Source organism: Scyliorhinus canicula, chromosome 9 (genome assembly GCF_902713615.1).
Source record: "Scyliorhinus canicula chromosome 9, sScyCan1.1, whole genome shotgun sequence".
Lineage (NCBI taxonomy): Eukaryota > Metazoa > Chordata > Chondrichthyes > Carcharhiniformes > Scyliorhinidae > Scyliorhinus > Scyliorhinus canicula.
This window is the reverse complement of record NC_052154.1, coordinates 68843180-68858981: the sequence shown is the minus strand read 5'-3', so window position 1 is coordinate 68858981 and position 15802 is coordinate 68843180. Positions and strand designations below refer to the sequence as shown.

The window sequence follows — 15802 nt, the reverse complement described above, 5'->3', positions numbered from 1 at the left end:
ACCATACGTAACCCACGCCAGCGGGACTGGCCAAAAACCGACGGCCGCTTGGCCCATCGGAACCCGGAGAATTGTTGGGGGGGCTGCTGTCAACGGCCCCCGACTCACGTGGCGTGAAACCCGCCCGAATACCAGCGCCGGAGAATACGGCAGCTGGCGGCAGGATCCGCGCCGCCCCCCGGGGATTCTCCGACCCGGCGGTGGGTCGCAGAATCCCGCCCAATATATATACTCTTCTACTAAAAGCATACTTCATCCTCTAAGCTGCAAACAAGGTCACAAATGGATGGCTTTGAATTGACTAAGTTGCTTAACAAATGTCAGATGCAATCAGTATGCATTACTACTGACTTGAAAAAACTAGTACATGGAGAAGAAGTCTAGCTGTGCCAGTATCACAGTGAATTTTACCACAGAATGATAGGATGCTACTTCAAATACTTGTTCTATCACATGGTAATGGTTCTATGAGTGCTATTGGGAAGAAGCCAGACAGTTCTCCACACTGGAGAAGGAAGTGGTGGCAGTTTTGGTGCACCTCTATCACCTAGTTTCAAAGCTGCCGCAATTCACCACCACCTCTCTCATCCCAGAGCACATAGCTTAGGATCCCAGCAAAATTGTACTTCACTTTTTTTTAAAGTTTCACTCCATCCAGTTACTTCAAAAGAAAGCTGTAGTGATTATGTGGAACAAACTATGGTTATTTGTTTTTGCTTTTAATAGTTCAGAAAGAAGTTCTGAGACTGAAGTACAAAGATTATGGTGAACATCTCTCTGAGCACAATTTAATTCGCCTGACGGCCATGCTGAGATGTAAAGGCACATCTGAAATAAGTCTTAAGGAGTGTGACATTGCTTTGAACCTGCCTCGGCTCACTGTAAAGGTAAACGCGAGACCCATCAGTGTTGTCAGTAAAGCAGATTTGTATTGTCACTGAAGGAAACGAGACGTGAGCTTTGGATTTGAAGTGTGATTATTTTAAACTGAGCAGAGAGGACATTTTCCCTCTTGACTCACTGAAGGCATTCTTCTTGCTAACGGTGTTTACATACAGAATCAAGGCTTTGTATTGACAAGTGGAATTCTCTTCTACTTATATTAGCAACTTTTCAGAATCTGATCAGAGCAGTGCCGGTGATTTTAGTGCCTGGCTCCACGGCACTTTTGTCATTTACATTTTCCTGTTGCACAAGTATAATGGTTCAGGTGAAAGATAAGAACGGTAAGAAAATGGTTCCACAGACATGCATGAAACATTAAACTATTGCACATTTAAGTTACTTTAAACAGGACTAAAGAGTCCAAAGCTAAAGGAAAACACACAAGGGATTGATACATGTGATATGAAGAAGCATCAGCATCCATTTCCCCCATGAGCTTAAATTAGTAAAGAAAGAAGTTGTAGAAGTCTTCCACTCAGGCTATGTGTTGCTAGGTTGTGATCATAGCATATTAGATATCAGGGGTATTACGAAAGAGAAAGAGGTGTTAATGATGTCCATACAGGATTATATTATGCACTGTTTTTTTTGAAAGCTAGAATCTGTGCTTTTAAACTCAATTTGCACACACGTGCATGCATGCACCACTCAACGCCCCCTCCCCGTCAATGTAAAAGCACACACACAAACATGACCATGGCTAAGTTAGGATCTTGTAAATTTTGTTGAACCATTTGTCTCAAATATTTCCCAATACATGGTAGAGCTAATGAATTCTGGGAGATTTATGAATAGCAGGTAAGTGGTCATAGACTACTTGAGATGTGGTAGGAAGATGATTTCTACAATCCCATTGTAAGCTCTTCTTTTTCCCTAATAATAATGAAATAATATTCTTGGGGATTGCATGTTTCAACATTGCTTGTTCCTTGGTTTTTTTTAGATAAAGGGACATTTGTCTCTTATGTACTATAGTAGTAAAGTCATTTCAATTAAAATTCGTTAAACAAAAATACTTTTGAAGTCAGTTGTTATTGTTGATTTTAATATCCTGGGTTTTAATGAGGCATTCTCCAGTTTTTATTTTTAGCATGTAAAAAGGTTGTTGAAAATTCAGGTGGAAAAAAATTATAATCCAAAAATACCTCAGTAAAATCAGAGAAAACTATCAGTATAATTTAGAGCTCAGCTAAACCTCAAGAAAACAAGGCAAGGCACAGAAAGCTAAATGACAGGCAGATTTATTTCCACAGTTCACAAGCAGCACTGTTGCACAGCACAGACTGCAGCACAGACACCTGGTCAGCTCTCAACAGTGGTAAGAGACTGGACCAGAACCATTACTTTCAAGATGGTGTGGAAAGATCGATATGTTCTAGAAGTGGTAATGTAAGAAATAGGCTTGGGAATTTCATAAATAAATTTTTTATTTAAATAAAACAATATTTAAACTTTTCAACTTCAACCCATAACAGTAACAGATTACATGTAGTTTTTCTTTTTATAAATTTAGTGTACCCAATTCATTTTTTTCCAATTAAGGGACAATTTAGCGTGTTCAATCCACCTACCTTGCACATCTTTGGGTGGGTTGTGGGGGAGAAATCCACGCAAACACGGGGAGAATGTGCAAACTCCACACAGACCATGACCCAGAGCTGGGATAGAACCTGGGACCTCCGCGCTGTGAGGCAGCAGGGCTAATCCACTGCGCCACCGTGCTGCCCTTACGTGTAGTTTCTTAACCTTAACACACTAGTTCCTGTTAAACAGCACTTTAAATAACCATGCAGCATTCAATCCACTTACATAGACAGGCAATGGCAATACTTCCATTTAACAACCAATTTTTCTTCAGTACTCTTTTCCAAAGCCTACCTTGGTAACTTTCATGACTTTTCTCGGTTAATTTCCCAAAGACTTCTTCCTGTACCTACTCAAACAGGATTATTTTTCTCTTTTTTAAATGTATTTTATTACAAACATGTATCAAAATAGGTTACAGTGAACAAACACCCTGGGAAACATGCTTCCCTACAATCAATTATGAAGCCTGCAGCTGATCTGGCAAGGTGGGATGGTCTCCCTCTGTCACTGGCGGGTCGGGTACAGGGAGTTAAAATGAATGTGCTGCCGCGATTCCTGTTTATTTTTCAATGCCTGCCGATTTTCCTGCCAAAGGCATTTTTAGAGAGATTAAAGGGATGATTACCTCGTTCATATGGGGAGGGAAGGCAGGCAGGGGGTTTGGGTCTTCCGAACCTGATGTATTATTACTGGGCGGCGAATGTGGAGAAGGTACGGAGCTGGGTCAGAGGGGTTGACTCCCAATGAGTCAGAATGGAGGACAGTTTGGGTAGAGGGGATGGGATTGAAGGCGCTAGTGACAGCACCACTCCTGACGGCCCCGGGGAGATACACAGGGAGTCCAGTAGTAATAGCTTCGTTGAGAATTTGGAGGCAGTTCGCAAGCACTTCGGGTTGGGGGCAGTGTCAAGGGAAATGCCGATTCAGGGGAACCATCGATTTGAGCCAGGGAAGTGGGATGGAAATTTTCGGAGATGGGAGGAGAAAGAAATTAGGGCACTAAAAGATTTGTTTCTTGGGGGTCGGTGCCCTGTCCTTGTATATGGGTTGTGTAATGCCCCCTTGTGGTAGTGTCACCTCTGCGTGTCTTGACTGCCTATTGGTGATGTCCTATTCTATGTGTCCATTAGCTGTATGTCTGCATGTCATGACGTCTCTGGTGATCCCTCTAGTGTTTGCTTATTCGTAGTGTATTTACATTAACCCCTTGTGTATTTACAGTGATGCATATCACCACACGAAGTATGGGCTGGAGCAGGGGGAAATATTTAGATACATGCAGGTTCAAGACTTTGCCAGAAAGGAGATACAGAGCTTCCCAGTAGAGCCAGCTTCCACATTGCTAGAGGAGGTGCTGACGACAGGGGGACTGGAGAAGGGGGTAGTATCGGCGGTTTACGGGGCTATTTTGGAGGAGGAGAAGGCGCTGCTGGAAGGGATCAAGGCAAAGTGGGAGGAAGAGTTGAGAGAGGGTGTGGAGGAGGGGTTCTGGTATGAGGTGCTCCGGAGGGTGAACCCCTCCACCTTGTGTGCGAGGTTGGGGCTGATACAGATGAAGATGGTGTATAGAGTGCACCATACAAGGGCGAGGATGAGCCGGCTCTTTGAGGGGGTAGAAGATGTGTGTGAACGTTGCGGGGGGGGGGGGTTTCAGATGTTTTGGTCTTGTACAAAGCTGGAGGATTACTGAAAGGAGGTTTTTAGGGTAATCTCTAAAGTGGTGCACATGAAACTGGACCCGGGCCTCGGAGGCCATATTTTGGGTGTTGGACCAGGCGGGGTTGGAAACAGGTGCGGAGGCAGATATTGTAGCCTTCGCCTCGTTGATTGCCCGAAGGCGGATCCTGTTAGGGTGGAGATCAATCTCTGCACCCTGTGCCCTGGCGTGGTGGGGGGACCTGCTGGAATTCTTGACGCTTGAAAAGGTCAAATTTGAACTGAGGGGCAGGATGGAGGGGTTCTACAATTCATGGGCGTTCATTATGCACATTCGAGAATTGGATTACATCGAACATTAGAGGGGGTGTTGGGAGGGTTGGGAGAGGGACAGTATGTGTTAATGGTGACTATGGGTGATTCCTGATTCCTTTTTGTCATTTGTTTATGTTAACATGCGGGCTAATGTTTGGGGGTTTGGTGGGAGGATGGGATCGTTGTTATTGATATGGGGATTGACATTACATTCGTTACTGATTATTGTTTATTGTTGGGTATGTGGGAGAAAATGTGAAAAAGGAGGAGAATAAAATTATTCTAAAAAACTATACAGTTTGCACAGATTTTTCCTCTTTTTCACCCCCGATCCCCTGCGATGAACAGCCCCTCAAACATGGTCACAATCATCCCCCACCTTTCCTCAAACCCCCTGAAGAGCCCTTTAACTCATACTTTATCTTCTCTAAACACAGGAATTTGTACAGGCCACCCAACCAAGCCGCTACCTTCCGATGGCAATGCCGACCTCCACTCCAGCAAAATTCGCAATCAGACAGGCAAAGGCCACGACATCGGCCTTCCTCCTCTCCATGAGCTCCGGCTTCTCTGAAACCCCAAATATCGCCACCAAAGGGTCCGGTTCCACCTCCTTCTCCACTATCCTGGCTAAGACTGCGAACACTCCCGCCCGGAATCTTCTCAATTTTTCGCAACCCCAAAACATGTGCGTGTGATTCTCTGGCCCCCGCCCACACCTCTCACACTCATCTGCTACCCCCTGAAAGAACCCACTCATTCTCGCCCTTTGCACCACCTTAAACTGTATCAGGCTCATCCTTGCACATGAGGAGGTCCTGTTTACCCTACGTAGTGCCTCACTCCATGCTCCCTACGCAGTGCCTCACTCCATGCTCCCTATGTAGTGCCTCACTCCATGCTCCCTACGCAGTGCCTCACTCCATGCTCCCTACGCAGTGCCTCACTCCATGCTCCCTACATAGTGCCTCACTCCATGCTCTTTATGTAGTGCCTCACTCCATGCTCCCTCCATAGTGCCTCACTCCATGCTCTTTATGTAGTGCCTCACTCCATGCTCTTTATGTAGTGCCTCACTCCATGCTCCCTACGCAGTGCCTCACTCCATGCTCTTTATGTAGTGCCTCACTCCATGCTCTTTATGTAGTGCCTCACTCCATGCTCCCTACGCAGTGCCTCACTCCATGCTCCCTACGCAGTGCCTCACTCCATGCTTCCTATGTAGTCCCTCACTCCATGCTCCCTACGCAGTGCCTCCATGCTCCCTACTCAGTGCCTCACTCCATGCTCCCTATGCAGTGCCTCACTCCATGCTCCCTATGCAGTGCCTCACTCCATGCTCCCTACGCAGTGCCTCACTCCATGCTCCCTATGCAGTGCCTCACTCCATGCTCCCTACGCAGTGCCTCACTCCATGCTCCCTATGCAGTGCCTCACTCCATGCTCCCTATGCAGTGCCTCACTCCATGCTCCCTACGCAGTGCCTCACTCCATGCTCCCTACGTAGTGCCTCACTCCATGCTTTTCTCTCTCTCTCTCTCTCTCTAAGCTCTGCCCAGCCTCTCAAACAAAGTTTCCGTGGGGTTTCCAGACTTGAACCTATCATTGTTATCATGGCTGTTTGTTTGCCCGTTTCCTGTTTATACAGAAGAGCCATGCTATTGATATGCGACTAACCTCCCATTTATGGACAAAGAGACCACCAGACTCTGTAATGGGCTAACAGGTGGTCAGACAGGAGTGTCTCAAAGAATAATGGATCTCAGGGAATGCTGTGTATTCCCACTAACGAGTTTATGTCTGACTGGGACAATGTAATTCAGCCAGGTGTGGCGTATCCCTCTGACTCTGTGCTAGCAGTATTTTCCCCAAGTCGGTTTAAGCCCTAAATTGCCTACTACATTGGGGGTCACATTTCTGGACCCAATTTCCTAATATCTCCCTCACGTAACAGTACATATATGGATCTTCAGGCCAGGGTAGTTACTTGTTCATTAAAATATTGATGAGCTATATTAGTAGTAAAAGTAATTTCTAATATTTGAGAATGAGCTATGTCCTTTTATTTCTGTTTAAGGAACACATCACCGTGGCAGTATGAACAAGCATAAATCTCATCAATTCATCTTTAACGCTGATTGAAATGTGAAATAGCTAATGCTCGAATTTATTTTTTCAGTATATGCTCTGAACAGAATATTATGACAATTGTATGTTGTGTATCTATTTTCACAACACACAGCTGCTGTCACTATCAAAGATCTTTTAATATATGTTCTGAATTATGGAGGTGATCTATGCATACATGGGAACTTACTTTCCGATCAGGAAAATAATATCAAACGTAAGGATTTTTTTCAAATTTGTGAAGAACTCTGTTCTAAACTATTCATCATACACAAAACAAAATCCAGGAATTATGTGTTGAAAATTGGATATTGATTGTAAAATATAATATTTATTGGTTATGCCTGAATGCATTACCAGTATGATGCTTCATTCTAGGTGGTTGGTGAACCGATCCTGCATCGAGATCTAACTGTCCAAATAAAGTTTTCAAATCCTCTTCCGATCACCTTAACTGGAGGCATCTTCAGTGTGGAAGGCACTGGACTTACTGATCTACAGGAAATTAAATCTCCGTGAGTAACATACTTGGAAATTTCAGTAAATTAAGAAGTTGTTATAGAATGTGACTACTGGTTATTGTGCAGTACGATTCATGATCAGATGCTTGCCATTAGTTACCAATGTTGCTCATGTTTAGTGATGGAAAATAATATATATATTTTTTAAATTAAGGGTCAATTTAGCATGGCCAATCTACCTAGCCTGCAACATTTTAGGGTTGTGGGGGTGAGACCCACGCAGACACACGGAGAATGTGCAAATTCCACGCAGACAGTGACCCGGGACCAGGATCGAACCCGGTTCCTCGGCACCATGAGGCAGCAATGCTAACCACTGCGCCACCGTGCTGCCCTGGAAAATATTTTTAATGACCACCTTTTTTAATATCAGTCAAAAAATTCAAAATATAATAATCTTTATTGTCATAATAAAGGCTTACATTAATACTGCAATAAAGTTACTGTGAAAAGCCCCTAGTTGCCACATTCCGGCGCCTGTTCGGTTACACTGAGGGAGAATTCAGAATGTCCAATTCTCCTAACAGCACGTCTTTCGGGACTTGTGGGAGAAAACTGGAGCACTCTGAGGAAAGCCACACAGACAAGGGAGAACGTGCAGACTCCGCACAGACAGTGATCCAAGCCGGGAATCGAACCTGGGATCCTAGATCTGTGCAGTAACAGTGCTAACCAGTGTGCTACCTTGCAGCCCAACATGGGATGTTACAGATTAATTGTCCAAGTATGTCTCTGAGATGTTGCAGATTAAACAGTACCCCCCTGTCTCTGGGATGATTACATTGAACAGTCCAAGTATATATCTGGGATTTGGCAGTCTAACAGGTCTGTGTGTCTCTGGACTGTTGCAGATTAACAGTCCTTGTGTGAGTCTGGACTGTTGCAGATTAACAGTCTCTGTATTTCTGGACTGTTGTAGATTAACAGTCCCTGTATTTCTGGACTGTTGCAGATTAACAGTCCCTGTATTTCTGGAACGTTGCTGATTAACAGTCCCTGTATTTCTGGTGTGTTGCAGATTAACAGTCCCTGTGTGTCTCCAGGATGTTGCAGATTAACAGTCCCTGTATTTCTGGAATGTTGCAAATTAACAGTCCCTGTATTTCTGGTGTGTTGCAGATTAACAGTCCCTTTGTGTCTCTGACTCTGGGATGTTGCAGATTAACAGTTCTCGTGTGTGTCTCTGGACTGTTGCAGATTAACAGTTCTCGTGTGTCTCTGGACTGTTGCAGATTAACAGTCCCTGTGTGTCTCTGGAATGCTGCAGACTAACAGTCCCCGTGTGTGTATCTGACTCTGAGATGTTGCAGATTAACAGTCCCTGTGTGTCTCCAGGATGTTGCAGATTAACAGTCCCTGTGTGTCTCTGACTCTGGGATGTTGCAGATTAACAGTCCGTGTGTGTGTCTCTGGACTGTTGCAGATTAACAGTCCCTGTGTGTGTCTCTGAGATGTTGCAGATTAACAGTCCCTGTGTGTGTCTCTGAGATGTTGCAGATTAACAGTACCCCCCTGTCTCTGGGATGCTTACATTGAACAGTCCAAGTGTATATCTGGGATTTGGCAGTCTAACAGTCCCTGTGCGTCTCTGGACTGTTGCAGATTAACAGTCCTTGTGTGACTCTGGCATGTTGCAGATTAACAGTCCCTGTGTGTGACTCTGGAATGTTGCAGATTAACAGTCCCCGTGTGACTCTGGACTGTTGCAGATTAACAGTCCCCGTGTGACTCTGGAATGTTGCAGATTAACAGTTTCCATATGTCTCAGATTAAGAATCCCTGTGTGTCACTGGACTGTTGCTATTCATGAGTTCTTGATATTTTGCAGATTGTGCAAGTTAATAGCACCCTCTTTTGGTCATTAAATAGATTGCTTATCTCTGTGCAGCTATCAATTATATTTTGTGGTTGGCCTCGAGAAAGTGTGTTTTTGAGTATTATAAATAGTTGTTTGATAATACATAACTTGAGTGTTACTGATCAAACATATGCCGATGAAGCTTTTCATTTTGCGCTCATCAGGACAAGAATACCAGTTGCAAAGGAAAAAATATGAGAGAAGAGTGCTCATTGGTTGGAAAGTGCATTGATTGGTAGGGGCAGTGTCATGGAGAAGACACTAGGGAACAATTAACTGCCAAGCTTTTGTTTCAATTCAAATCAGACAGGTTGACTCTGATTGATCAAGACATTGCCATGGGAGATAAACCAGTGAATTGCTGTCCCCCAAGCTTTTGTTTATTTGAAAAAGGTGCAATGTGTGGACATACTCCTTCTGTCTACAAAGTACAGGGTCCTATGTGTAAATATATTTAACTTGTAGCACGCATATTGTCTTTAATTGTTCTTCAGTTACATCATACTGCACTTTCACAACATTATCATGATTCAATCCACAGAATACAGAAACAGTATTTTTTATTGTTTCTGTCGATAAGTGCTGACCACTTGCTGTTGTGGTCATGTAGTTGATACTGGTGTGCCATCTGTCTTCTGCCACATAGTGCAATTGAGCAGGTTACCAGAACCGTTTTTATCCTACCCACCGTCTTTGCAATGAGGCACTGAATACCAGAACCATCTTCAATCTGCACACATTGCAATGGGGCTTCAAGATCCTGGATGGCATTGTGTTGCACACATAGTGGGAGCATTGTGATTCGGTGCCACACATTGCAACAGGTCAGTGAAACCCTATGCCAGCTGAACAGGTTGCAGTGTATGCTGGTGACATGCTGACAAAGGTTCACATTTTCCCAATGATTTATTTTGAGCTGTTTTCACAATCTAATTGAAAAATTCCACCTTTTAAAAAATACCATTTCTTGTCACAAGGGACATTGTGCAAGCCGTGAGGGAAGAACTGTAGCTGCAAAATTATGTTTTAAACCCAAGGGCTGGAACAGCTGAATAACTCCCCCCCCCCCCCCCCCCCCCCGCCCCCCGCCCCGCACATACACACACACACACACACACACACACACACACAGTGCCCCAGCAAGGCAACACTAGAACATAGAACAGTACAGCACAGAACAGGCCCTTCGGCCCTCGATGTTGTGCCGAGCCATGATCACCCTACTCAAACCCACGTATCCACCCTATACCCGTAACCCAACAATCCCCCCCCCCCGCCTTAACCTTACTTTTTAGAGCACTACGGGCAATTTAGCATGGCCAATCCACCTAACCCGCACATCTTTGGACTGTGGGAGGAAACCGGAGCACCCGGAGGAAACCCATGCACACACGGGGAGGACGTGCAGACTCCGCACAGACAGTGACCCAGCCGGGAATCGAACCTGGGACCCTGGAGCTGTGAAACATTTATGCTAACCACCATGCTACCGTGCTGCCCTTCTGCAAAAATTAAATTATAAAACCAACATACAACTAGATGCACTAAAAATGAGAAGAAAGGCCAAAGCATCCTTGGATACTATTTATTTACTCATCATCTTTATTCCTGATTCAATTGCTGTGTCTCTTTCGATCCTTACCCCTTCGCCCCAGATCCTGTCTTTAAAGACAGCCAATCAAAATACAGTATTCACTGCTGCATTGATAACATCAGTACTTCCAATCGGTCTGGGAAAGAATTAAAATAATACATGATTTTAGATGTTTAAAAATTAGCCAATTCTTGTCAAGGTGAGAATCCAGTTTAAATCAGAATGCATCTAATGCTGAACAATTTCACTCAAGGTTGTTTACTTGCAGCAGCCTCCAGGAATGCCACACCATTAGATTTTCAAGAATTATCCAGAAAGAGGCCTTTGGCTGCACCTTGGGCTTTCAATATTTCCATTTGGTATTTTCTATGTTCTATTCTTTGTGGATTTCTCTTCCTACTTATTTCCCACTATATAGATCATAGAATTTAGTTATTTTGGATGAAAGCTGCATGGACATGATTTTATAGCCTCAAATCAGGGTGGCAGCCGGATTACGTAAATTATAGTGTGATGACATGGAGTCAGCAAATGGCATTATCCTGCTAGTCTCTGATAATATGGAAGGTGAGCAGGCGGCAAAATCAGAAGCCCACCCACCATTTTGAAAATTAAAACATTAACAAGCTATTGTTAAAGACCCAATTCACTGCAATTTTTTGTCGCCCCCCTCCATTTCTTGGTTGTCATAGATTTTATCTGGTTGAACCCTGCTCTTCTCCTGTGCACGTCTGCGCTCAGATCCTGATATATACGCAGGACGCTGTTCTCCCATTTGCAGCTCCGTGTCTGCCTGGCCTACCGTAGAATGCACTCCTTATCCAGGTACCTGTGGAATCTCACCACCATTGCTTCGGGGAGGGGGGGTCACCTGCGGCTTCCTCACTAGTGCTCTGTGCACCCTGTTTACCTCCAAGGGTCAGGAGAACGTTCCCTCACCCAGTAGCTTCTCAAACATAGCTGCTATGTATGCCCCTCCGTCCGTTCCTTTGGATCCCCCCGGGAGACCCACGATTCTCAGGTTCTGCCGGCAGGACCTGTTCTCTGGATCCTCCACCTTCTCCTGGAGCCTTTTCTGTTGGTCTCTCAACATTTCCACCTTCAACTCTACTGCAGTTTGGTGTTCCTCCTGCTCAGTCAGTGTCTTCTCCACTTTCTGGATTGCCCGATCTTGAGCATCCAGCCTGAGATCCATTTGCGCAATTGACTCCTTAATCGGGACCAAGCAGCCCTGTTTCTGCTTGGCAAAGCCTTCCTGTATAAACTGCATCAACTGCTCTGTCGACCGCTCGGTGTCAAGCCAGAACTCCGGTCCTCCGCCATGCTTTCTCCCGTTGCAGCCTCAGCCCAAGCCTTCTCCGTTTGCCTATTTCTTCCTTTGCGAGCACTCCTAGTCCGCTTCTCCATGCACTGATGTAGGATTCCTCGTCACAGTTTTATCCAACATCGATTTTCCACTTCAGATCCGACAAAAATTGAGGAAAAAGATCCAAAGTTCCGACCCAAGCGGGAGCCACCAAATGTGTGACCTGCTCCTTCAGAGCCATCACCGGAAGTCGCAAGGGCCCTTTAAATAGGTGACGATGATCGACTTCCGGTTCATGGCCTAACCTGTGCAAGACACCTGATTGGCATGGAGGTTTCCTTCCCAATGGTAATTTGCTGGCCAATGCTTAATCTGCGGTTGTGAGATGGCAGGAGGGGGAGTAAGTGGACCATGTGCTTCCGTTATGCCTCTCCAGATCACTGGAAACTGTTTAATCCAGCCCCATGTTTCAATCTAATGATAATCGGATAACTGTAAGCAGTCCTGCACAGAGTTTTATGGGTATCTGAACTCGCATATATATACATTTCTACAAATCAAATGTAGTTCATTTGGTCATTCTATATGAATTGGATTGTAATAGAACCACTTATTGGAAGAAACCTTTTTTACATTCCTGTTGTTTCTGTTTATTTTTGTCTTTTTCTCAATAAATAAAGTAGTGCAGCAATCCATCCTGGACAAGAGGTTGTGGTCAAGGTCTCCTTCAAACCAAGCAAGACTGGCTTACGGAAACTGATGGTGGATTTCGACAGCAACAGACTCCGCGATGTTAAAGGTTCCACCAACATTATTGTCAGACGGGCTTAGCAAAAGGTCACTGCCATTTTATTAAGTATTTCAGTCCGTGGAAAAATCCGCATCAGGCCATTCAAGTCCATGCCAGCTCTGAAAAATCAATTTCGCTAGTCCCATTCCCTGCCCGTTACCTATAGCCCAGCAAATATTTCCCTTCACATTTTATGTTACTAATAATGTTTCTCAGTAGATTGTGCAGCTTTAATTATTCAAGCATGAATCAAATTTTCTAGTCGTGTCTCGATATTAAGCTGGCTACTTTAATACATGTGACCAATACAAACACCAAAATACGGAAGTCTTATCAACGTCCTTATTAGCAGATTTTTCAACATGTCATGCTGCTATAAGTAAGGTGCTTTCTGAGTGGTTTAAAACTTTTATTTTGCAGGTAGTATCTCTGGGGAAAAACAGTTTAAAATGTTTTCACATATATTTGTAAATTAAACATAATTCAAGAAGTAATTGCAAAGTCTTTATGATATTTGCCCAGCTAATTACTGAGGGAACAAAAATGGTCTGAAGAGACATCCTTTCTCCCTCGCATGATTAACTTTACATTTGAATTCTGCCTACAAAGGATAAAGCAACCCATCGCTGTGGCAGACGCTGGGCTCCTATCATTATAGACAACACAACTGAGTGAGAATTCAACATCGTGGGAATTTCAGTCACATGCTTGGGTCTTACCAACCAGTAGCATTATTACCTTGTACCAGTAAAAAACAGATGATGAATGAGCCGGAAGGAGACAGATTCATAAAGATTCATGGGCATAGCCACCTTCACAGTCACTGACTATACCGACCTTGCTTTGCTCTGAGGCTGCATTGGGTGGCAAATTTTGATGAGGACAACTTTAGTGAAGACATCTGACACATGACGGAATTTAGTGCTGCGGGCTTGGAGAATCGCATGGGAGGCCTTGGGTGTGATTCTCCCACAACATTTCTAAGTTAATTTCTGGCGTATCTTTCAGGGAGTTCAATGATACAGTCACTTTTTTGGGCCTTGGGGAGTTTCTCACCAGTTTAGCCCACAATTAGAATTTCTTTTAGCACTGGGGAACTGAACTCCGAGATCGGGCTGCCATTTTGAAAAGGTGCCCCTATTTTCACTCTTTCCAGAATTGCTAACACCTCCTCCTTATGAACCTCAAGCCCTTCTAGTCTAGTAGCATGTATCTCAGTATTCTCCTCGACAACATTGTCTTTTTCCTGCGTGAATACTGATGAAAAATATTCATTTAGCACCTCTCCTATCTCCTCGGACTCCACGCACAACTTCCCACTACTGTCCTTGACTGGCCCTACTCTTACCCTTGTCATTCTTTTATTCCTGACGTATCTACAGAAAGCTTTGGGGTTATCCTTGATCCTACCTGCCAAAGGCTTCTCATGTCCCCTCCTGGCTCTTTAGGTCCTTCCTAGCTAACTTGTAACTCTCGAGCGCCCTAACTGAACCTTCATGTTTCATCTTTACATAAGCCTCCTTCTTCCTCTTGACAAGTGTTTCAACTACTTTAGTAAACCACGGTTCCCTTGCTCGACCACTGCCTGACAGGTACATACTTATCAATGACACGCAGTAGCTGTTCCTTGAACAAGCTCCACATATCCATTGTGCCCATCCCCTGCAATTTCCCTCCCCATCCGATGCATCCTAAGTCTTGCCTCATCACATCATAATTGCCTTTCCCCCAGATATAACTCTTGCCCTGCGGTATATACCTATCCCTTTCCATCACTAAAGTAAACGTAATCGAATTGTGGTCACTATCACCAAAGTGCTCACCTACCTCCAAATCTAACACCTGTCCTGGTTCATTACCCAGTACCAAATCCAATATGGCCTCGCCTCTTGTTGGCCTATCTACATACTGTGTCAGGAAACCCTCCTGCACACGTCGGACAAAAAAACGGACCCATCTAAAGTACTCGAACTAGAGCGTTTCCAGTCAATATTTGGAAAGTTAAAGTCCCCCATAACAACTACCCTGTTACTTTCGCTCCTATCCAGAATCATCTTTGCAATCCTTTCCTCTACATCTCTGGAACTTTTCAGAGGCCTATAGAAAACCCCTAACAGGATGACCTCTCCTTTCCTGTTTCTAACCTCAGCCCATACTACCTCAGTAGACAAGTCCTCATCAAACGTCCTTTCTGCCACCGTAATACTGTCCTTGACTAACAATGCCACCCCATCCCCTCTTTTACCAACTTCCCTGAGCTTACTGAAATATCTAAACCCCGGCACCTGCAACAACCATTCCTGTCCCTGCTCTATCCATGTCTCCGAAATGGCCACAACATCAAAGTCCCAGGTACCAACCCATGCCACAACTGTGTGGACAAACCGGGTGAGCTGAGGATATTTTGGGTTGCACCGTGGGACAAGGCAGGGGTGCCCGCTCTCCCTGTTGCCTTTTGCCTTGGCTATAGAGCCATTTATTATGGTGCTTAGAGTGTCGAGAGATTGTAAAGGGATTGTGCAGGAGGGGCGGGGTCGAGCACATAGTTCCGCTGTACTCAGATGAACTATTGATACATATTTCAGACCCATTGAGGGGCATTGGCAGTATTATGGGGATTTTAGAGGACTTTGGTCGGTTTCCGGGTACAAGCAGAACATGGAAAAGAGCGAGGTGTTTTCAATTGAGACCACAGGGCAGGAGAGGAGGTTGGGGGAGCTGCTGTTTCAGGTGGTGGGGGTGAGTTTCAGGTCGTTGGGCATCCAAGTGGGGTTAGGCGTGGCTGCATTGGGCTAGATTTGACTCGGTTGGTGGAGCAGATGGAGGAGGATTTTAAGAGGTGGGACTTGCTGGGGGGTTGGATGCAAGATTTCAGGGGTGGCGGCAGGCAAGGATTGAGTGATTTTGGAATCTGTTCATAGGGGCCAGCTTTGCGAAATTTGAGGACCTGGAGGAGAAATAAGAGCTGCCCAGGGGGAATGGATTCAGGTACTTGCATGTCCGGGATTTCGTAAGGAGGGAGACGCCTTCCTTTCCCCCGGTTGCCGACCCTGGGGCTGCAAGATATGGTTCTGTCAAGGGAGCTGGTAGGGGAAGGAAAGGT

At 44.8% G+C, this 15802-nt stretch overlaps 1 protein-coding gene across 3 annotated transcripts in view; it reads left to right on the top strand.

Annotated features, from left to right (window-relative positions):
- Positions 1-13801, top strand: part of tgm2l (transglutaminase 2, like) — a 40232-nt gene extending 26431 nt beyond the window's left edge. For 2 of the 3 annotated variants that reach the window (XM_038806852.1, XM_038806850.1), the window contains 3 exons: positions 727-887; positions 7009-7145; positions 12590-13801. In XM_038806852.1, coding sequence (XP_038662780.1) covers positions 727-887; positions 7009-7145; positions 12590-12740 — 449 coding nt within the window. In that variant the 3' untranslated portion in view covers positions 12741-13801. The remainder of the gene's footprint in view (positions 1-726; positions 888-7008; positions 7146-12589) is intronic. The other variant, XM_038806851.1, reaches the window with a different exon arrangement.
- Positions 13802-15802: the final 2001 nt, after the last annotated feature.